This window comes from Lasioglossum baleicum, chromosome 3, assembly GCF_051020765.1.
Source record: "Lasioglossum baleicum chromosome 3, iyLasBale1, whole genome shotgun sequence".
Classification (NCBI taxonomy): domain Eukaryota; kingdom Metazoa; phylum Arthropoda; class Insecta; order Hymenoptera; family Halictidae; genus Lasioglossum; species Lasioglossum baleicum.
Genome location: NC_134931.1, coordinates 1,428,730 through 1,452,696, shown reverse-complemented (window position 1 = coordinate 1,452,696; position 23,967 = coordinate 1,428,730). Strand labels below are relative to the sequence as shown.

At 41.2% G+C, this 23,967-nt stretch overlaps 1 protein-coding gene across 1 annotated transcript in view; it reads right to left on the bottom strand.

Moving 5' to 3' along the window:
* Nucleotides 1–23,967, bottom strand: part of Inr-2 (insulin-like receptor-like) — a 184,772-nt gene that overhangs the window by 16,623 nt on the left and 144,182 nt on the right. The window contains exons 3-4 of the mRNA XM_076420221.1: nt 17,589–17,763; nt 12,193–12,439 (exon numbers count right to left, since the gene is read on the bottom strand). Coding sequence (XP_076276336.1) covers nt 12,193–12,439; nt 17,589–17,763 — 422 coding nt within the window. The remainder of the gene's footprint in view (nt 1–12,192; nt 12,440–17,588; nt 17,764–23,967) is intronic.

Here is a 23,967-nt window from a genome sequence, read left to right as displayed (position 1 = left end):
CAGCGCGAAACTAAATGGAAACGATTTGCTGCGACTGCCTCGCGTCGTTCGTCTCTGACGTCATCTGCTCGGTCCATGACGTTCGAAACGAGCCGCTGGCGGAGGGAAAGAGTAATTAGCCATGCATTCCGGGTTCATTCATTCCCTAGAAAATTGCTTTTCAGCGATCCGTAAAATTTCGGACGGGAATCGGGATCCGCGCCGACGCTCGAAACTTTCCGATCGTTTCTAATGCTCTCTTGTTCGGGATAGAAAGTTCAAGAAAAAAATTGCTGCAGCCCACTTTCTCTTGATAAAAGCAGGCTTATCTCGGATGTCTTTATTCAAAAACAAATCCAACCAAGTTGCGTCACGGTCGAATTTATTGTAAAAATGGTTGAACAGCGAGAAGTGAGGCTTGTCAATTTTGTACGAAACAACGTGTAAGCAGTCAGATTTTGTCTAAAGTGACCCCTACACGATCAATAATATTGTATTGTCAATATTTGCGTCAATATTGACGTTCTATATTGAAGCGCGCATCAATATATTTCAATATAAACGCATCAATATTCTCACCAATACTCTGTTTCAGTGGTTTTTGTTGTGAATTTCGAAATGTTTTCCAGTGCGGATTTGGGTTTTCTAACATTGACTCTTTCACTACGCGAACAAAAAAAATCAAAGAGAAAGAGAAATAGACGCTGATCCAAAGAGTGGTACATACAAGCTGAGAAGCCGCTTTACACACGAACATTTGCTGAATTGTTTGCGTTCTACAGAACCAGACGACTACAAAAATCTTCTTCGAATGGACGAAGAAGGCTTTCAAACTTTATTAGAGCTAGTTAGGCCCAACATCCAGAAAGAAGACACTGTTACGCGCCAAACTATCCCTGCAAACCAAAGACTTTCTACATACATATAACATTGAGACACCAAGCGTCTGGAATGGATTTGGAAGACATGAAGTTTATGTGTGCAATCGCCCCGCAGATATTGTAATTTAATTCCATAGTGTAATTCTAGGAATATCTTTCGGTAGAAAATGTTCTTTAACAAAACTTACAGGGCTACCCGAGTCTAATAACGCTGTCACAGAAAATTTGTTTGTTTCAGCCAATTGTAGATTCATGGAGTGGAGAAATTTCTCCCGTACGTACTCACAAGCAACTGATATTGAAGGAAATATTGACAATACACCTCCTAGACGTTCAAACGGTTCTTCAATATTGACAGAAAATATAATTTTCTATCAATGTCCGTCAATATTGATAGGACTCTTCAATACGCTCCTAGACGATCAATATTTCCATCAATATGGTCCTTCGTTAATATTGACAATATTATTGATCGTGGAGGGTCCACTTTAGGTACGTTGGTTCGAAGAGGTTTCTGTGTGAATATTCGGAAGGTCAGCAGAGCTCATTGCGGGCATATAAGACTACGATCGAAACAAACCATTAATATCATTCTCAGTCGAGCGAGACCCGTCGAACACATAAATGGACAGGACTATCGTTCCGAGATCAGTTCGGAGCCGCTGCATCTCGCGCACAAGTGGAGGTTTATTCGCGCGAGCGTGACGATCGGCCGAGCAATCGCGTTCCCGGCTCCCAAGACTCGCAACATTGTGTTCCTTCGAGCGATTAAAAGCCCGAGTCATCCACCCTCCTAAAAAATAAATCTCATTCCGCGAGGTTATCGCGCGACTCGTCACGCTCGTTGCTTGCCGCCTTTTTTCCGCTGGCCCGTCGACCGACTGGGAATCGCTCGATTCGTTAACCTTTCCTCTGCCCACAGTCCATCCACCGACCCCAATGCTTTCTTCAAACCACAGTAATTTATCGAGTACGGTAAACCATATCCCAATCAAAACTTCAAAAAAGTAAAAAATTTACGCCAAGTACATGAATTGAATTGAGCCGCTAACACGGTATAATAATTATGATCACAAAAAATATGTGAAATCGAAATGAGCTGCTAGTTCCTTAAACTATAAAGATCTAGACATTTGCCTAGATGCCCGCGGCCTGGAAGTCAATTACTTGGCGTGGCCAATAATATGAATAATTCTTATTCTTCGACACCTTGACCTTGCCTGGCCACGCCAAGTATTAATGAAAGTATTAATGAAAATTTAAAAAATGTGTTTTGTCAATTAGTATAAAGTATATACACTGAAAATTTCATTGAGATTGGTTAATTGGTTTACGAATTATAAACGATCGAAAGTGGTAAAAAATGCAATTTTCCAAGATGTTCGGCCTTAACAAATTCTTCTCAATAATGTAAAGCTTAAACATTCTATCGATTTGCATTAAATAGCGAAAATATATATATTAAATACATTATAGAATAAATAATTTATAAAACTGTTTTAAATTAATAAAAAGCGGTTAAACAAATGTGAAATATATTAAGTTATCATAAAAATCATTGAGAAGGAATTATTTTTTTATATATTCAGTTCAAATTTCATTGCAATATCTTCAGTGGTTTAAGAGTTATTCAAGAATGTCGCGTACTTTTTCAATCGAGCCCGTTGTGGCGCCGTTCAGCCTTAGTTTTTGAGATGTTTGCGAAAAACTGCAGATACTACCACATTGAATTTTGCTTATACGTGCACGCCCATGCTGTGCGTATGCGTTAGCATGATGCGACCGCTCGACAACTGTTTCTACAGATATATCACTACGACCTACGATCGTCGAACGATCAATATACCGCGTGAACTTCTTAAATCATATGATGATGAAGACTGAGTACATGTACGTACATATTATATTACGACGACACCATTACACGTTTATACACTCACCGAAATTTCTATAAAGTCACTGTGTTTTGTGCCCGTGCGAAATCAATACGGGCCGGTTTATGTACTTCTTTAAGGCCTGGTTTACGTTGTATTTTTGTCCAGAAGAATTTAAAAGTTGTTGCACACGCGCGTCTTGTTGTTACTGGGAGCTCCAATTCAGCTCGAAATTGTGCTGCATTTTTCCTTTCCTTAGCTGCAGACCTCATTAATATTGAATGTTGTCTCTTTGACTATTTTTTATTTTCCGTAATTTTCACGCAAATTGATATAATTATTAATCCCAGTATATGACCGATTAGTTTTCTTAGCAATTGCGCGATTAGAGCAGCCCATATCTTTATCGATTGATGCTTTTTCTTCACTTGTTAGTACTTTTCCTCTCGGCATCCTCATACACGTGAATCAAATTATAACAAACAGGATTTCTGTGAGGTCTAAAACTAATACTTTTAGAATATTCGCAGTTTTCCGTAGTTCTTTGCTCAGAATACAGAGAAACACTAAGTGACTTTATAGAAACTTCGCACTTGTGTTCTAGAGTACGCAGTCCCTCTATCCGAGTGTCTACAAGGCACAAGACCAGATACGATAAATCAACAAAAATGGTGATATTCTTAAAATATCTACGAAAAAGAAGATGACTTTATAGAAATTTCGGCCACTGCATATCATTACAGATTACAACATATCCAAATTTGAACAAAATCCGAAACAGTAGTCCAAAAGTATTCTGAAGCAGTGGGTCGACAAACGCATGGCTCTGCGTCTGGTCTGCCTCGGAAGCAGTGGGTCAAAAAACGCTTTGGGTCTGGCGCAATATTCGGAGGTCTCGAAGCGAAAATACAAACGCGAACGTGTGCGTCGTACACATATCGTAAATCGATCGACGCACGTGTTATGAGTTTGGGCGATGCTCTTTCGCATTTCTTCGCAAATGAAATGCAAGGAAAGACATACCAAATCACACCATAGGAACGCAAACCTGTGCGTCCAGAGGCACAGCAGAGAGATACGACGAACGGAGTATGGATAACAAAACGCTGCGTCCAGACGCGCAAAGGAGATCCCACCTTTAGAAGGATTAGTTCACTAGCTAAAGTGTAAATAATTGAGGTGAATTCTTCTCGATCGAAAATTGAATATAATAAATTTAATGATTTCGGCGCAAGGTTCGATCATTTATAGAAACAATTTTTGTCACGGCAAGTATGTGTTTTTATATTTTTCTTTTTTCCTGAATGGAATTACACGGCTGTGTTAAAAGTTTGGTCAAAATATATTAATACATATATTATTATTTTTCAGACGCAAAAGTGTCTCTTTGAAAATGATCCAAATTAGGATCGGAACGTCGAAAAACATGTTTACATAATTGCAAATTTGCTTGTTTCTATAAATGATCGAACCTTGCGCCGAAATCATTAAGTGTAAATAATTGTTGGTCGCAATTGCGAAGGAAAATGTAAAGGTCACGGTTTTTAAACTTTTTATCTGTGCCTGTAATGAAAATTTCAAACATGCATTTTGTAAATCTAAGTGAATCATATACGTGCACGACGTCTAAAAATTGATTTCTAAAAACTAGAAAATGTATGAATAACGATTAAAATTTAGAAAATATAGGGAACCTTGATCAGATTTGATTCACATGTTCTCTGCACAAAATCGTACATAGCATCGCATGAAAGATACATATCATGAATGAAATCAGGTGGCGAGATATCTCGTCTTCCGATGCGAAGGGGTCAATTTGAATTAATTCCGAGTGTCTTGTAGTGCAGAGGCCGCAACTTTATCAACAATTCCGTCTTCAATGTTTAAGGAACAAGAGCGCAACAGTGACGCTTTGTTAAGCAAGAAAAATCGTCGAATAGGAGGGGGAACGATCATAGACGCAATTCCAGACGACAAGTTGAAGAGGTCGGAGCGTGGACGCCACGCGTCGGGTACGTGGACTCGTGTCGCGAATATCGCCGGCGATAACGAGGCCGTGAGCGTCGAGGGCCGCGTTACATTTTGCAAATTAACGACCGTTCGCGAGGGGCAGGCGTCCGCAGCCTGTCACCGGCCACTCGACGGCTTTCGAACAGGCCGAACAGTCATTTTTAAGCATCACGCGTCTCCAATTAGATTTTCCCGTGATTTTGGCACGCCGGCGACCACGCGTCGCGAATTTATAGCGTGCGTACCAAACCGAAACTGACTTTTCCAAAAAACTAATATGAATTTGCATCGAACGGACTAATTGAATACGAAACGAACTTTGGAGACAAGCCAATAAGATTCAGTTTAAATCGAGACAGATAACATTCTGACGTTTGTATCTCCACTATTAATTTAATTCGAAGTGTTCCTTCAGGGTTCGTTCACAAATTGATTCCTCCGCCGATTACAGGAGACAAGCAATACATAGTTCGATCCAGTAGATTGAAAGGTCGCGGAAGATCTCGGCGGATCTCGTTTCCGGAATTACAAGCCTTATCCGAGCCACGGAATCGCGTCAAAAAGCGTTTCCGGCAAAGGGTGGCCCTGACAAATCCGGTCTAATATCTGTCGGTCTGCGGCAAAGAGATTCAAATCTTTCGAGAGAACAGTGACCCGAGTTTCTTGGCGATTATCGATGGCAGATGATCGGAGAAACCATCACGAAACAGAGTTGGACGACGTTGACTGCGGATTGAAAGTAATTCACATTGTTTACCTACTCGATTTTATCATAAATGCATAAAATCCGCAGTCTGGTCTAGCGTGACCAAAGTTCACGAGCATTTTGCGCATCCGACTGCTGACTCCTGAGCTCAGCGACCGAGTCCCTACATCGTTGATTGTCTCGTTCTATTTAATTGATTTCTCTTCGGTATCGCTTTCAATTAAGAGAAACGATCGGTTCGCTTAGAGTGGGAGTAGCTACAATTAGAGACGCGCAGGAATGAACGAACTTTCACAATTATGGAGTCTCTCACGACTGACAGTGTGACTCACTAAGTTTCGATGGAAAATTTTGCCGGATGACGGTAGTATTGGAGGGATTGAGCTTCCCGAGCGTTCAAGAGGCGCTTGTTTGCGTGTTTCAACAGGGTCTCGGGACCAAACGGGGAAACTGTGCGAGCGTAAGCGAGTTCCCGCGGTCAAGATGACGGTATTATTACCCTGGTACCGCGAGGACAGTCGGTCTACGCCAGAAATAGTCGAGACCGCCGTCAGAACGCGGTCCTCTGATTTACGCTGGAACGGGCCGATAATTCTGGCCTCCGCGTCGAGCGTCGTCGCGACGCGACACGACACGAGAGGTTAGGCGAGGAGAGGACAAGGAGACGAGGCGTCGGGACGCTCGCGTCTGCGTCGTCCAAGGGGAACCGTCGAGCCGGAAGCAATTGGTCGTCGAGTGACAAACGGACGCGTCGATGGTTCGCGCGGATTCGACGGAACGCGCCGGAAAATCTCGCCGGTCGCGGTCTCGTCCCGACTCGATTCGTCTGGGCCGCGTATTCTCGGACAAAGAACTCTGGGAGAAAATAGCGCACGCGGCTGCGTTGCCCGGCAGAAAACGGAGCGGCGCGGCGCGCGGTGGGTCAACCAGCACAAGCGCATTCCAGCCTCGTCTACTCACCAGCCAGCCGGTCGCTCGAACGTGTTACTCTTTTTCACCCCTTGATCGAGCACTTTGCACGAGATACTGCACTAGAGTTTAAGCTGCTGGAACCGTGTCTCAACTACTCCACCCCGCCTCTCTATCTACTCGTACACTCTTACTTTCGATTACTCTTACAATGTACATACCCACTCATACACTGTCTATTCATCTACTCCTTTACACTCTTCTACTCAGTTACAGTATCGCACTCGACTTACACTTACTTGCTAATTCATACACTGTCTATTCCTCTACTCCTTTACACTCTTCTACTTCTTGTTTGTTACAGTATTTACTTGCACACTCTTACTTTCGATTACTCTTACAATGTACTCACTCATACACTGCCTATTCATCTACTCCTTTACACTTTCCTACTTAGTTACAGTATTTACTTGCACACTCTTATTTTCGATTACTCTTATTACAGTAAAGTCGCGATAGTTGTCAACGATCGGGTATGCGACAGTTGCCAGGTGTCCACCCACTCCACTGCCGGCCAAGGAAGGACAGCGTATGGGAAAGAAAGAGACGCGGACAGTCGCCGTCGCCGGCATACTTCAAAGGCCCGCGTGTTCTCTTTGATCCGTACTTACATTAACGAGCATAACTGATTCAACACACTTTAAATCAGAATAACTTTGTTACGAATGGACCAAACGACTTCAATTTCTCTGGAAGGCTAGAAGAATTAGTTTAGTAAATGACGTCTAAAAAATATTTTGAAAAAATGCATTTGGTCGGAATTGCGAAAAAAAATGGTAAAAATTGATTTTTACTACTTCTTTAGCTGGGCCAATAACGAAAATTTAAAAGATGTGTTTGGACAACTCGTATAAATTATATACGCTCTGAAGATTTCATTGAAACCATCGGTTTACGAGCTATAAACGATCAGAAGTGGTAAAAAGGCCGAAAATCTTGAAAAATTGCAATTTTTATCACATTTGATTGTTTATACTAGACGCAGTCGTAAAGAAATAATGTTGGTATGCGATAGTTGTCCGTGCAGAACACAGGCTGGTTGACAACTATCGTCACTTTACTGTACTCACTCATACACTGTCTATTCGTCTACTCATTTACACTCTACTCAGTTACAGTATTGACTTGCACACTCTTACTACTCACTCATACACTGTCTATTCCTCCACTCTTCTACACGTCTGCACCGTCCTCTACTCGTTTACTCGGTCCACACTGTCTACTCTACCACTACCTTTTTATTACTACTCGCGCAGCGCACCAAACGTCCCTCTTGAATTCGTTTAACCCACCCCTATTCAAATGGCGTTCCATTCCTCTATTGGCCATTTCGGCATTCTCTTTCCCCTGCGACCCCAAATCTGCTCCTTAAGACCATCTTGTACTTCGCGTTGCCAGGCCACACGATTATTTACTGGTCAGGCAAATGGAATTGTTTACCGATGCGAGCGTCGCGTCGCGTTCGTCGACAAGGCTCTCTGGTTCGTTGCTCCGCGCCGGAATAATGCCCCCGTACACGGGATACAGAGTTCCTGGCAAGACTATATGTCTACGACTTGGCCCGTGCCAGAAACCGTCGCTACCATTCCCGCCACATATTGCGATTTCTTGCCGTAACCGGGATGCATCCACATTGCCAACGGACACCGAGTACCTAAATGCTACTCAGCGGCCGCGACCCGACCGATATTAACGCGCTAAGTGCCGAATATCAAACCCCAAAAATTCCCACGAAGTCAAAGTAATTTCATTTACGACACCGAAACCTGGAAAGTTGTAGTTGATTGTAATGTACTCGGCATCAAAACCCATTCACATTGTACACCGAATGTACTCCAATCGAAATGGATCTGTAAACTTGGCAAAGATTAGCGTCGTTCTAGAGAATATTGCACCGGAAGTGTACCAACATCTTAGACTCTATTATCCTTTTACAGGTTCCACGATCGCTCGGTGATCTCCCAACATTTATTTCACCGATCCTACAGTTGTTTCACGAACCCTGCAATTTTTCCTTGCAGGACATCTATTTATTTCGTAGATTCCACAATTGTTTCGCAGATTCTACAACAGTTTCGAGAACACTATTATTTTTTCTCCGATCCTACAATCGATCGACCGGCCCTATAATCTTGACACAGATCCTGCAATTGATTGGTCGGCCCCATCATTTTGACACGGATCCTACAATCGATTGGCGTGCCCTATAATTTTTCAGCTAATCCTACGATTGCGTCGCGAGCTCTATAATCTTTTTATCTGATCCCACAATCCAGCTATCTTTTGTAGATTGTGCATGTTTAGATACGTGTAAGCGTTTTCCTTGGAATAGGGTGCCCTTTGTTTAGTTGCCCGCCTGGTCCGTATTTTTCGTTGAGAGTCGTCTCGTCATCGTCGTTATTTTCCGGGGTCCACTCGTGGGCCAGTTCCTCAAGACATTTATCTTGCGACTCGCCCCTTTTCCCATTAATACCCCCACCGTGTGAAAATTGTAAAGGAGAGGGAAAGGACGCCCTTTCCTGATTTTTGTACTACGTGCGTTAAACCAGATTCTTTCCGACTGTCGACCTAGTACAGGCATGTCAAACACGCGGCCCGTCGACAAGTAGTCTGCGGCCCGACCAAAAACTTTGAAACTGTTGATGACAACATATAGGTTTTACACTCCAAATTCACCCTTTTGCAAATCAATTTCACCCTTTTGTAAATCAAATTCAACCTTTTGAAAATCAATTTCACCCATTAAGAATATTTAAAATTATTTATTTATTTATTTCGATTAAATTATACTATATTTATTTGGGTTCCATGGAAATCGCCGACACAAATTCCCCCGACACGGTTTTCACCGACAATCACCGACACGGTTTTCACTGACTCCAGATTTGACCGACAATAGCTTTGGCCGACAACGCCTTTAACCGACAACGAATTTGATCGATCACGATTTTGACCGACAATGAATTTGATCCACAACAACTTAAGACGACCACAGTATGTATTATCATGCAGTATTATCATATGTATTATCATACAATATTATCATACTGTCTAAAAGTCGTTGTGGATCAAATTCGTTGTCGGTCAAAGCTATTGTCGGTCAAATCTGGAGTCGGTGAAAACCGTGTCGGTGATTTCCATGGGACCCATTTATTTAGACACACGTAAACTGTGTCGTTACTGCAAGGGAATACTCAATACTCAATATGCTTCAATAAAAATGTACTTTCATTTCTGACAACTTACAAAGTTAATGAATTGGTAATTACTTCTAAATAAGTATTTGATGTACATCTTCGCAATAAATAAAATTTTGAACTTCTTAACAATTAATTTACATTTGATCTGATTTCTTTTGTAAAAACTTACTTAAAAAATGCTTTATTTCTGAAAGGTTGAATTTGATTTGGAAAAGAGTGAAATTAATTTGCAGAAGGGTGAAATTGATTTGCAAAAAGGTTAAATTGATTTACATAAAGGTGAAATTGACTTGCAGAAGGGTGAATTTGGAGTGCAAAACCTGTACAACTGGAATTAATCGAAAGGAAGTATAATTCCGTATTGAAACAAAAATATACAATGGATGTTGTGATTCCACATTTCTACAATCATTTATCTGCCGACTGATTTCCCAATATGTTATGCGCAATTAGGCGTATTTCAGATATGTTTGATAGCAGTGGTAGCACATAGTGCGAACCACTATTTTCAACGTTAAAAGTAATAAAACTGCAGGAAGATCAAGATGAATAGACCAATGTGCAATTAATTTCAAAATTAATTACAGTTCAACAAATTCAACCATATTTTGAACATTTGATTACTGACAAACATTGGTAAGTTTCTTCGAAACAAAAATGAAATAGTTTTATTCAAATAAGATAAACTTGAAAAAAAACAACTTGTGTGCGTATGTTATTTTGTATGTGTAACAGCAATGTTGATAAAAAAAGTGTTTCCTTTTCATTTCGAGTCGTTTTTTTCTATTGTGGCCCTCGAATTAATTTATAATAATTAATGAGGCTCTTGGTGAAAAAAGAGTTTTACATGCCTGACCTAGTAGCTTCGGTCTTTAGACAATTTGTAGCGGCAGTGGAGGATCTCACATTAGTAGTTACACTAAACTATTGCTTTACACCATACGATGTGAACTTTGTTCTTCCCTTTGAGGGGAGTGGTCCTTTGAGTTTAGTAGAATTAGTCGGTACATTACATGCAAGTTTCAGAGAAGTTCGAACGATCTACTGATCGACCATGAGCATACTCAACAGTGCATAATAATTGTTTTGCCAGTTCTACCACTGTTTCGACGAGTGTATTACATTTTCGCCGATTCTACAAATGTATGATAAGTAGGGCTGTGCGAGATTCCCGAAAATGTTCGGGATTCCCGTAAAATATCCGGGATTCCCGAAAATATCCGAGATTCCCGAGAATTTTCGGGATTCCCGAGTATGTGCGGGATTCCGAGATGATTCGGGATTCGCGAAAATATGTATACGGGATCCGACAATGTACAGGATATACGAGGGTAGTCCCAGAAGTACCCGACCTAACAAAGAAAACACAAAAAATTTGGGAAATAATAACTTTATTTCTCAACGTAGTCTCCTTTTAGCTCGATACACTTTTCCCAGCGATGTTCAATAGCTTCGATACTCTGTTTATATGTAGTGAGATACGTCGAGTTCCTCAAAATAGCCATCAACCGCAGACTCCCTCTTTATTGTTGGCAAATCTTTTACCATCGAGCCATTTTTTCAAGTTTGGAAAGAGAAAATAGTCTGAGGGGGCTAAATCTGGCGAATAGGGTGCGTGAGGAAGCAATTCGAACTTTAACTCATTGATTTTGGCCACCGGCGATACCGGATGTGTGAACTGGTGCATTGTCCTGATGGAACAACACTTTCTTTCTCGCTAAATGCTATTGGTGGCTGTCAAACAAATACTAAACAACGTAGCGTCTTCAGACTTCAAACTTCAGCTTTATAAAGATTGTACTTTTGGTTATAGTAAGTTTTCAAATAACAACCGCCAACTATATTTCAAGGTCGGGTACTTCTGGGACTACCCTCGTAGAATAATATTTGGGATTCCCGAAAGTATCGTTGTTCGCAATTACTTTCTACAATATTATTAACATAAACATTCCCGACTAATAAGATATGTAATCTTTGAGAACACAATGGCTTTCACATTCTTGTAATTATTGGAAGTATGGAGAAACTTCAAAATGTCGGGAATCATAGATATTTTCGGGAATTTCTCGCGGGATCGGGACGGAATCCCGAAACCATTCGGGACATTTTGAAGTTTCTCCGTACTTCCAATAATTACAAGAATCTGAAAGCCATTGTGTTCTCGAAGATTACATATCTTATTAGTCGGGAATGTTTATGTTAGTAATATTCTAGAAAGTAATTGCGAATAACGATACTTTTGGGAATCCCAAATATTATTCTATATCCCGTACATTCTCGGGAATCCCGAAAATTCTCGAGAATCCCGTATATTCTCGGGAATCCCGAATCTTCGCGGGACCCCCGCACATACTCGGTAATCCTGAAAATTCTAGGGAATCTCGCACACCCCTATTGATAAGTCCTACAATTTTTCTCAGACCCTGCAAAATTTTTCAGAGATTTTTGCTAGAACATTTAGTTGCATCGTTCACGGGAACTGTATTTCTTGATCAGCTTGTTCGGCTCTGCAACGTTTCGCCGACCCTAAACGCAGGTGAAACGCATGGAGAATGCAATATCCGTGGACTCACCGCTATAACGTTCTCCCCCTTGCCAGCCTTGGCGATCAGGTCCCACTCGATAGTGCTGACATAGCAGAGAGCCGGGTTCTTCTGGAACCTCACCGCTCCTCTGATGATGGTGGTCAGGCTGTGCAGCCCGATCTCCTGCAGGCTCATCATCTCGAACGCGATCAGGGCGTAGTTGATGAAGAGGGAATGGCCACGGATCACCGTCAGGTTGGGGAACAGACGACCGACGCTGCGCAGCCCCGCCGCCCTGTGCAACACACGAGAACAGGAAAGAATGAAGCCGGCTGTGAATGGGAAATCCGGCCCGGCTATCCGACCGAACGGGCCACGTGCTTTACGATGCTAGAAAAGAACGAGAGACGCAGAGAAAAGAAGCCGGAAGACCATGGGGAAGAGAGACCGCCTCGAACCAAGGAAACAAAGAAGTAATAAAGAGCCAGAGCCAGGAAGCTCCCGTGACCCTCGATGCGAGAATTTCCGTCCAGATAATTATTTTCAAAGACGTTATTAAATTACCGCGGTGGAGAAATTAGTTCCCCGTGCACCATTCCAATTGTTATCAACATTTAAAAGCCTGGCGAGGAATTCCTTTGGTCAAAATCAGAGACGTTTAGAAATTGTTCACCGACCTTGGGAATTTTCTTAAAAAAGCTATTGGGCACATGAATTTCAAACTTTGCGAGCATATTGACCAATATCTAAAGAATGTTCACAAATTCTTTCAAGCAACAATGATAATTTTTTTGAAGAGGTTTTTTGATGAGCGTATTAACTGACATTCGAAAAATGTTCACCAATTATTTCAGGTAGCAGTGACCACTTTCTTCGAAGATACAGTGTCATTCGCAACAGCGTTCATTGTCGGTGAACGCGATTCGCATTTCTTAATGTATCAGAGTGTAAAAATCGCAGGAGGCGGAATGAATAAAAAGAAGACGGGTGGAAGGGGAGCAGGAGGAAGGAAGGAAGGAAGGAAATAAAGAAGGAACCGGCGAGATAATAACGACAAGAGAGCCAGCCAGGAAGTTTAGTGACCCTCGACGGGAGAGGAAGTCGACGATCCTCTCTGCTCGCTTCCACCTCCGATGGAGGCGGCCTTGCCGGTTTCTCCGGCGGCGTTCCGTGTGCATAGATCGTTTATCATCGGCCACAGCCGACAGAGAGATTTTTGCGCGCCGCGGATTTCGCTCGTTCCGCACGCGAGCAGAAAAGTATCGACGCGTACAGTCGATCGACCAAGTGTCCATCCTTCGGTACTTCGATCGGTACACTGCTTTCATCTTTCCGAGTTCCAAAGATTTTCCAAAAACACCGTGAAACAAGCCTCTACAAGATTCAACAGGATGTTTGCCCGTTTTTTCAATCGTAGCTTAATTAAGAAACAAAAATATCCGACAAAATAGATTGCTTTAATAAAAGGCTGCAGGAAATTCGATAAGTATCGTGAGCATTCTGCCGACATAATTTAAAGAAGCAGCAATAAATGATTTTTAAGTTAGATCGTTGTAATAATTGATTGGCGAAACTTCTGACTTGTGCGATCGACTGTACGAGGAGGGTCCGAAAAATTCGAGTTGCATCGAAGTAGCGAGTTCGAAACGCATCGAGGATGCATTAAGACGTAGTCTGGATGCTGCGGCTGGCTTCGGTTGTCGCGAATTAACTCCTATCTGGCACGATGCCTGGTCGCGCAAGTTTGCGGCGACTTCGGAGGATTAATGCTGGACCTCATAAAGCGGTCGTTGAACGTTTTTACTCGGCAAACCGATCCGTCGCGCGCGAAATATCCTTCCTGTCGTAGCCCATGTCCGGGCTCATCTGCGAAATCAGCCATCCCAAAATTTCGCCACTCAGAATATCTGTTCTCCAAGAATACTTCGCATCGACTATTACGACTCGATATCGGCGCTTCAGATTTTCCAACGCGACGTTACTTTATTTTTGCCTCTTTTATAATAAGTACCGAACGAAAGAAATTTTTTTAGCAATTCCTTATGCAACTTGACAGTAATCGTAAATTAAAAATATTAAAACGCGTCCTGTAAATTAGACTGCGGATCTTTGTGCAAAATAAAACTTTTCTTATTTGAGAGATGCTTATTTTTCTTCTCCATCATTTTAATGAATTACAATAATAAACTGCAGACCCAACGTTCGGGCGTGTTTGCGTATTTTCACTTTCTCGAAAGAATGCAGCCTGCGTATACAGTAAAGTCGCGTTTACTGTCTAACAGCCTGTGTTCTGCACGGACAGTGATCGCATACCGACATCATTTTTTTATGACTGTGTCCACCGCGCCGAGACATCAAAAGAAAGCAGAACGTAGAGAAGGACAGCATGACAGTGGAGTGGGTAGGTACTAGACCAGGGGTGGCCAATCTTTTGGATACCATGCGCAAAATTTTTTCACATACGAGTTCAGGTGCGCCATACAACTTGAGCACTTTTTCTACCTTCTTATGTTCGTTGTATAGGGGTAGGATCTGTTTCGGTTAGGGGAGGAAAAGGGATAACTCAATCGCGCAACTAAATTAATTAACTTACGCCAGTTGAAAAGACATACGTTCATTGGAGCACTAATGTACAATAGTGAGAAATGATCTTCTGGACGATAGGGCGATCTTGAACATCGTAATTCCCATCGTATAATTGTAAACTGTCAAAAAATTGCAACGAATTGATGAGTAAGAAGGCTGAATAAATTCAACTGAGACCTCTCAGGTGTTGAAAATATGAAGATGGATTCAGTTATGGCGCCTACTTCGAAAGAATAAGTATAGTCGCAAGGATCCAATGCGCCACTTTTGGCGCATGCGCCACAGATTGGCCACCCCTGTACTAGACAGTGATCGCGTACCGATCGCGGACAGTAAACGCGACTTTACTGTATAACACAATGTAAATTACGCCCAGCTGTATTAGTCCAGTAAACGAAAAGTTGTAGAGAGAAATGGAAGGAACACAATTTTTAACTTTGGGTCTTTGTTTGGACTAGTTACGAGGTAAACACACTACAAGTCCCCACTCCTAGGAGGTGAGCGGGGTGCAGGGGGTCACGTGCAAGGTCCCCTTTTTTCGGTTTTCCGCTTATATCTCAGAAACTATGCGTCCTAGCGATAAGACCATTCCATACAAAACTAGAGGGTTATTGTTGCTCGCTCGCTTCGCTCGCTCGCGGATAGGACTGCTCTTGCGAAAGGATTAGTGGTACGCATGGCTAGTAGTACCTATAGCTATTAATGTTTTTTTTTTTAATTTGGTGTGTGACTCTCCACGAGCCACACAAAGAACTTCCCGATTCGTTAGTTGCAGTATATTATTATCATTATTAAGTGTACGTTTTAAGAAGATTATACGTTTTAAGGGAAATTCAATAGTTTTCTACTTATCAAAATGTTTGCTATATGGCGTCGCATTAAACCAACATCGTATGCTCGTTGCTTGCTTGGTTCCTTGTTATAGCATACTAATGTTGCAAAATAAATTGTCTTAATTAGTTTTTCGCAAACGATACAACTCCTAATTATCCGGGTTTGCAGTATTGATCTTGGTTTTCTTCGATACTGTTAATTTAAATTGTCCCAAAATATATAAACCGCGCTCTATTTTGAAACTCTGCTCAGTGCTACATACAACATTTGTAAAGTTCGCCTTTTTGATTTTTTAAAATCCAAACATACTTTCTCGTATGTTTGTCCCTGACTTTTATGAATCGTAATCGCTTCAGCAGGAACCACTGGAAATTGACGACGTGTGATTTGATATTTTTCCTCACTCGACATATTTACTTGATTCGATATTTTTATTATTGATGTCAAATTTTGATCAATTTTTGCATTTTTCATATAATCACGATAACGAGTTCTTACTTTCACTCCTACTCTGGCCAATTGAAAATCTAACCACAATATAGACGGAATTTTAGTATTTTCTTGAAAAGTAATAAATTTTAATATTCCGCATGTGTGTGTGCTCCATTAACCAATCCGTTTTCAACATCAATGTTATTAATAATTATCATATAGTTTATATTAATTTTCAATTTAATCTCAGTTAATAATTCGTTTTGAACTGATTGTTTTTTTAAAGATTGTAATGTAAATTTTTTTTTGTACTTTCATCGATATTCTTTGAAAATGTATTCTGGGGAGTAGAGATGATTAACTCAGTCTTGCATTGGGATAATTTTCGATTATTGTAAGCAGAAACATCATCGTAAGATACAAAAAAAATTTTTTTTTAATTTTTTTTTTAATTTTAAAAAAATCGAAAAAAAATTTTTTGTGTAATTACGTTTGTTTCTTCGGTGGAAACTTTCCGTTCTCTCGTATAAATTGCATTGTTGAATGAACTTCTTTCGAAAAAACTAAAAAAACCAAAAAACTACTTGACCAAAATGGACCAAAATCTAATCAGCTCTAAGTTACAGCGGGGCACATCGATTGCATCATTCATCATCCTGATCGCGTTGTTACTTTTTCTGAAAACGTTAACGAAAAATTTGATTACATAGAAACGGCCATACGCACACACACACACACACACACGAACATTTTGCTGAAAATAGTCTAAAATGACTGCAATGACCATGAAACGTGAAGATCTGCTAAAAAATCGATTTTCGATTTTCGGGGTCATTACAATAACTTCCCTATAAAATCGGGAAGTTAATTAAAGCTGACAAAATGTGCCACAAGATTGATTGAATTCAGTTTTTCGCTATCTCGCTGAGTTTCCGAGATATCCGCGCTCAAAGTTCACTAATTGTGCTGAAGAGTTAACTAGTCAAATAAGGCGAAAATTTCTTTTTCACAATTAGTGAACTTTGAGCGCGGATATCTCGGAAACTCAGCGAGATAGCGAAAAACTGAATGGAGTCAATCTAATGGCACATTTTGTCAGCTTTAATTTTGTGCAGAATGGTCTTATCGCTGGGACACATAGTTTTCGAGATATAAGCGGAAAACGAAAAAATCACTTGCAAAATTTGTACCGAACAAACAGACAGACAGACAAGAAAGCGAGCTAATAAAAACGTGGTAAAAAAGAGGACCTTCTATGTGCCCCCCTGCACCCCGCTGACACCTCCTAGAAGTAGAGACTTTTAGCATGTGTACCTCCTAACCAGTCCAAACAAAGTCTCAAAGTTAAAAATTGTGTTCCTTTCATTTCCCTCTATACACCCCCGTATGAGCATTCATTTGACTGGACTATATGGAAAGACCTCATTAAGAAGTCTGGGTAAGCGTAAGTTTAAAAAAAAATAATGATAATAAATTGGAATTCTCGCAGCCTTTTGATACTGCCACTATTTTCTGTTTATTTTTGTTACAAATGCATGAAATCCGCAGGCTGCTAATGACGAGTCCGCGATAAATCGAGGATTGACGCTCACCTGTAAAACATCAGATATCCGGTGATCTCCCTCAGTTCCGGAAACGAGATGTTGGCATACTCCGACGGCTTGGCGTTGTCGATCAGTAGAATTTGTACGAACCCTTCGACTAGTCGGCACCCCTTCAGTTTCGAGAACTGACTCACGGAGTTTCTTATGTCTACGCTTTGGCACACTGCGACAGAAAACGATAGCGTTACTGGTGCTGATCTGTATCGTTCGATTGGCGAACAGACTGCAGATTTTTATGCGGAACTTGGTCGACGGGTAAAGACGAAGAAATAGGTCCGCATAGAAATCCGCAATCTAATTGCAAAGTACATATATTTGTATCAGACATTGGAAATAACTAGTTGTCTTAGAGAACTTATTAACTAGAAAATTTATTGTTGTAGGTAGACGATATTTTTGATACAACTCCACCGATAGAATTGGGAATAAACATTGGAAATAATTACGTGTCTTAGAACAATTCCACTTCCGTCTATTATTTTTAGAAAATTTATTCTTGTAGGTACTCTATGCAGAGCTATTAGCCCTTATATACATATGTTGCTCCTAATGTACAACTCGTTCATTTAATTGAATTGCTAGAACTTGAGTAATTAGACGATGTTTTTGATTCAACTCCACCGATGGAACTTTCCAATTTCCCTACAGACTCGATGTTAGGGGCTCGAGATTAACCACCGCGGTGTGGCGGAGTTTCATCTAGAACTGTCTGCACGAATCATAGCGTCATATCGTCTAGAACATACAAAGCCATAACCGTAACCATTCATCTTCCACGTAACATCCTACAGACTGTAGAAAATGGAGGAGAACATGCGAAAGAGTGTTTACACAGGTTCAGCTATACAATTCCGTCTTCCAAAAATATGGAAGAAATATCGCATCGCTCATAGAACTAATCCAGAGTGTTGATTAAAAATAATCGTTCTAGAGGAAGAAGTGCTACTCTAGAAAAATCGTGCCTTCTTTGAATCCCTAAAAATTGAAGGAAGAAAATGATTTTGTCTGCGCGACTGCTCCAAGACCGAGGCACGAGGGTGACAACGAAACGGTCGTCGACTACGACCGATTATGGTCGATTACCGGTCGTCCACTGGTAAACGAAACTCGCTATCCGTCGGCAAGGTCGTGCAACCTTGTCTTAACCCGGCCAGATCGTTGATATCCGTTGCCTCCCCTTCTCCCGAAACCGGACAAACTCGATCGGCCAACTTCTACATATTCGTATCGCTCGACAGCTGTTCGAAGAGACCGCCGCGTCGCGCGTCGTCGGAGGACATTTTGTCCAACGAGAAGACATCCGTCGTCGTCATTGCGACGGCATTGGTTTCGAGGGGGCCGGACGTGGCGCGATAACGAGAAGAAAATATTGACCGTTTACCGAGCCGGCTCGATTCAACCTATCCTTGAGATAGACCGGTGGTCTTTTTATCCCTGCCGGTTTGATTACAAAATTATGCTGCCCGGCGTCTCGTCCAACCATAATAAACTCTGCTAATCTGCCCGCGATTATGTAGCACACAACGTTGCAAAACCTGTGGAATGCAGACCTTAAGCTGCTTCACAAGAGATTGGACTTTTTGGAGAACGCAGTATCCGTGTTTGATGCATTTCTTCGAGTCTAGATATTTTTAGAGAGTTCAAGTATCTCGAGGTTTAATCATAAATTGTATGTACGTAATTTAAATGTATAGCATGTTTTATTACAACACGTATCTGTTATTACAAGAAGATATGTTTAATAGAATATTATTATTACAGGGTGACAAGAAATAACGGAGTTAAACATTTCTTATTATAATTCTGTCAAATCGACGAATTTTGAAAAACCAAATGATAACGACCATAACATAGACCTTTAGTATTCATATATTTAAGAAGTTTCGAAGTGGCCACCCTTTGGGCCGATTCAGAGGCTCAAATGTGTTTTGAAATTTTCGGCTATGGGCCGCAGCTCTTCTGGCGTCATTCGGTCCCACACCCAGCGCAGAGATTTTTTTAACGACTCGAAACTTTTATGGGGCTGAGCACAGGCCCTGGCCTCCAAAATCGACATATATATTATCTATCAAATTAAAAATAAAGCTCTGGTCGGATACTATTCTTCGATCAGGTAATGTTTCCAGGTTGACTATGTTTCATATTTTAGAGTAAGAATTTGAATTGATTGAATTGATAGGTTGTGAGGGCTCGTTGAACACCTACATAAAAAGAAATGTTTCTTTGGAAATTCCGAACGAATTTCTTCGAGACTAGTTATTTTTCGAGAGTTCAAGTATTCCAGGGTTCGCGTACACTCACGTAACTATTATCTAGATGTGTACATAGATTGTGTGCATATAATTTAAAATTGCACAGCATTTTATTCTAATACATATCTGTTATTACAAGAGGATGCGTTTAATATTAATAGAATAGAGGTCTCGTTGCACATCTACATAGCAAGAAATGTTTCTATGGGAACGCGAAGAGGTCTCTTTGCAGTCTAATGGGCCTCAGCAGCGTCTGGTGAACAGTCTGTTCGGTAAAAATTCTGAAAAATCCTTTTCGGAGTATTTACTGGAGAAGAGGTTCGTTAAGGGTGTACAGAGTGCTCGATTCTCCATTAATGATTCACCGTATAGCGGTGTACCTTATCATCGGTCTCGATTGACGGATAAGGCTTCGCTGCGGCGTACTGTTCGCGAGAGAGTTCACGTTCCCGCGTTTTCTATCGACGCCACTCTCGGAATCCTCTTAGCGGACGGCTTCTCTGTTGCGAATAGCGTGGCGTTGGCATAGCATGTCGTGGCAGAGGGCCGACTCCGCATAAAAACCGTTTACATGCGTCGAACTGCCATTCGATACGGGCCGATGATGTAAGCCGGCCGATTTCTTTTTTTTTCCCCGGACGCGGCCAGAATTCGATTCCGTGCGAAACAAGACACCGCGGACGCGACGAAACAGAGAAACGCGCGCTCGCGATTCAACTGAGGAAACGCGATGGCTCGGATTAAGGGCGGCCCGGTAGCTCTTCGGTTACATCGTGGTAATCGCCGAGCTCAGCTCTTTCCTCGACGAGATTCAATGCTCGGCGATATTGTTACGCCGAGTACGCGAGAATCGCGGCGCGTGTGCCCCGACACGCATTCTGGGCCACTTCCCTCCAAAACCAGTGAAAAACCTGGTCAAACCAAGCCCGATCATTCAAAAGTATTCAGGGATGCTTCGGCGAACAGAGTTGGGGATCGAACACACATTCTGGGTTACTTCCCTCCCTTATTAGTAGACTGCACAGTTTATCCCTTCATGGGAAAAACGAGTAAGATCAATTTAAAACAATAGGATCATCAAAAGTAAAGGTTTTGCAATCGAAATGCATCCTTTTGCAAGTCAAGTTCAACCTTATGCAAATCAATTTCACGTCCATCCTTCAATTACGGGTCCGGGTATTGTCCGACAAAACGGGGTAGCTGGATTTTGCAGAAGAGCCGACAGAACACTTCAATTTTTCTTTTAATCTTCTCCTATTCAAATATTTCATTGCTCTTGCTAATGAACATCTACGGTAATTAATAGACTGTGAATCTTTAAGGCAAAATAAGTATCTTCAGCATCACCTGTAGGACACACGAGCTAACTAAATAAATAGATACATCGCTCGTTGTCTAATAACCCTAAGTTCAAAATTAAATTCTTTCAATCTCGTCACTGTTTCAAATCTCACCTACTAACTTTCATTACATATTCATTTATGTGAAAGGGAGAAGGAGGATTTCAAGATTTCCACTTTCACAAATTATGGCATAATAATTGGCAGATAATGTGCTAACCCTTTGCAGTCAGAGCAATTTTCCGACCTAGAATATTTCCATTCCCCATACACATACCTAAGTGTTTAGTAATTGATTAGATGCCGACACATATAATAATGTAAACGATATTTTGAATAGTGCTACAGCAATTTTTAGCGGCACCTCAGAGTCACCATTCGAGTGCTAAGGGTTAATAGTAAAGACGTTACCACTGGTCGACAGATTTACTGTTGCATTCGAGACGGTACTTCGGCTCGCAGGGTTCGGCACACATCTGCCCACAAGATTCGATACCCGGCAAAGAGTGAGCACATAGTTTGTCGCTCGGGACCGGATGATCGGTGGACGCGAGTCGCAAAAAATCAGCCGGTGACAAACAGGCCAAGTGGGCGTCCATGTAGGCGTCGGTGACGCGTCGCCACGGCGCGGCGGCGAAGCTCGTCGGATTCGATTTTCGCGGCTAGAGATATTCAAGGAAAACGGGCGTCTTTGGCGCACTTGACTTTTAAAGTGGCCACCGCGCCGTTGAGGTGCCACGACCTCGGACCTAGAAACCTAAGAGATACGTCGCAGAAACGGATCTTTGCCCGACGTCGACGTCAACGTCGCTTGCCCTGGCTGAGATTATATCCAGAACCCGGTGATCCCATTTTTCTGACCGAAATGACGCTACTATTTTATTCGAGTCCCGAATGTGCTGAAAAGTAGCAGGCTGCCCTAAAACAGCGTTTCGTATCTGATGAATTAATTATTTAAATCTTCCGAGGATTAATCCTCGGACAATTTTTATGGCTATACAATCAACCATGCTTAGGACCGTTCACAGCTCTAATTAACAATTTTAAAAAATTTACTTTTGATGATATTTCCCGTAGACACAATTAGTATTTCCGATATCTCCAACGCAACAGCTATTCATTTAGAACTGCCACAAATTGAGTACTTAAATGATAATTTTGATGTTCCAGGACAAAATAGACCCAGGCACAGTCGTCGGAGGGTTAAGGTAATATTGCTTTGCAAGAATGACAACATTGAGTTTGTCTACAGTGGCGTGCATAAGTTCCCGGTTTCTGCGATTTTTCTTCCAAAAGAAAAGCGTTAAGAAATTTTGATTAGTATCATATATGTATAAAGGCATATTACGTGAAAGGATACTACAAAAAGAATCAATGCTATTTATTTTCCTTGCGTATTTATTTGCAGAATAAGTAAATTAACGCGTTCAAAAGTTCCCGGCCAGTATGTTTAACAAAAAGATTATGTTTGTTTCTGATTGTGTAACAATTTTGAGGTACATTATTTAACATATTATAATTAATATTTTGTAGCCATGCCCTTTGCAGCAATACCAGTAGCACAGCGACGAGGAATGGATTCAATTAACCGAGTAATGTAGTCGTGTTATATTTCATTCCATTCTTCTATTAAATTTTGTAAAAATTCTGTCTTATTCGAACTGCTACGATTTTTCATTCGACGTTTCATCTGTCCCCACAGATGCTCGATTGGATTTAAGCCCGCAGATTGAGAAGGCCAGCCTAAAACCTGTACTTTATTCGTAGACAACCACGTTTTCACTATTTTCGATGCGTGTTTGGGGTCGTTATCGTGCTGAAAGAACCAATTTTCTGGCATTTTTCTTTCAGCGTATGGTAGCATACGAGTTTCAAAAACTTCTCCATACATGACACCATTCATGATACCCTCAATTTTTATAAGAGGACCAACTCCTTGAGAGAGAAAGCTCGCCATACAATAATGCTTCCTCCACCATGTTTAACAGTCGGTGTGTGGTACCTGATATCATTTCTTGTGACAATTTATTCGTCTTCCATCGCTGCCGGACAGATTAAATTTAGATTCGTCCGAGAAAAGAACAGCTTTCCAATTTTCAACAGTCCAATCACAATATTTTTTGGCAAACTTTAATCGGGCTACTTTATTTTTCTTATTGATCAGCGGTTTTCGAAGTGAAACTTCTTTTGGCAGGATGTAAGCCTAATTCGCGTCACGGAATTCGCGATACGAAAATGCGTAACGCAAGTGGGGGGATGGTTAGCCGAGCTAGTCTTAAATAAAAACTGGCTGTATCTCGGGAACGTCGCAAATTTTGATCGTTCATTATTTTTTCTATGATTTTCTATGATTCTATCATTGAAACAATTGGCTTGTGATAACTAAAATATGATATAAATATTCTTGGCTCAAGTTTGTCTAAATGTCTTGCAAATACTGCATCGAGAATTCTTCCTGATCTTGTTGTCGCTTCATTAGGATTATTTACCATTTCCAATCTTAATTTACTTCTAAACATTACTAGACTGCAAGAAGTTTCACTTCTGCCGCGCGTGGTTTTCCACGCGTATGTTTTTTTTTTAACACTAACTCTGCCAAATAGTCCTAGATCACACACACATGTAATCTTCTCCATACCGTACATCGACTAATGTTAGCAACGTTTTCCTGTTGTAGTTCTGCTGCAATTATGGCTAGCTGTCTTCTTTGGGTTCGCAATTGATTTCCGTTTTATAATTCTATCAATTCTTTTAGTGGTCTTCCGGGACCTTCCA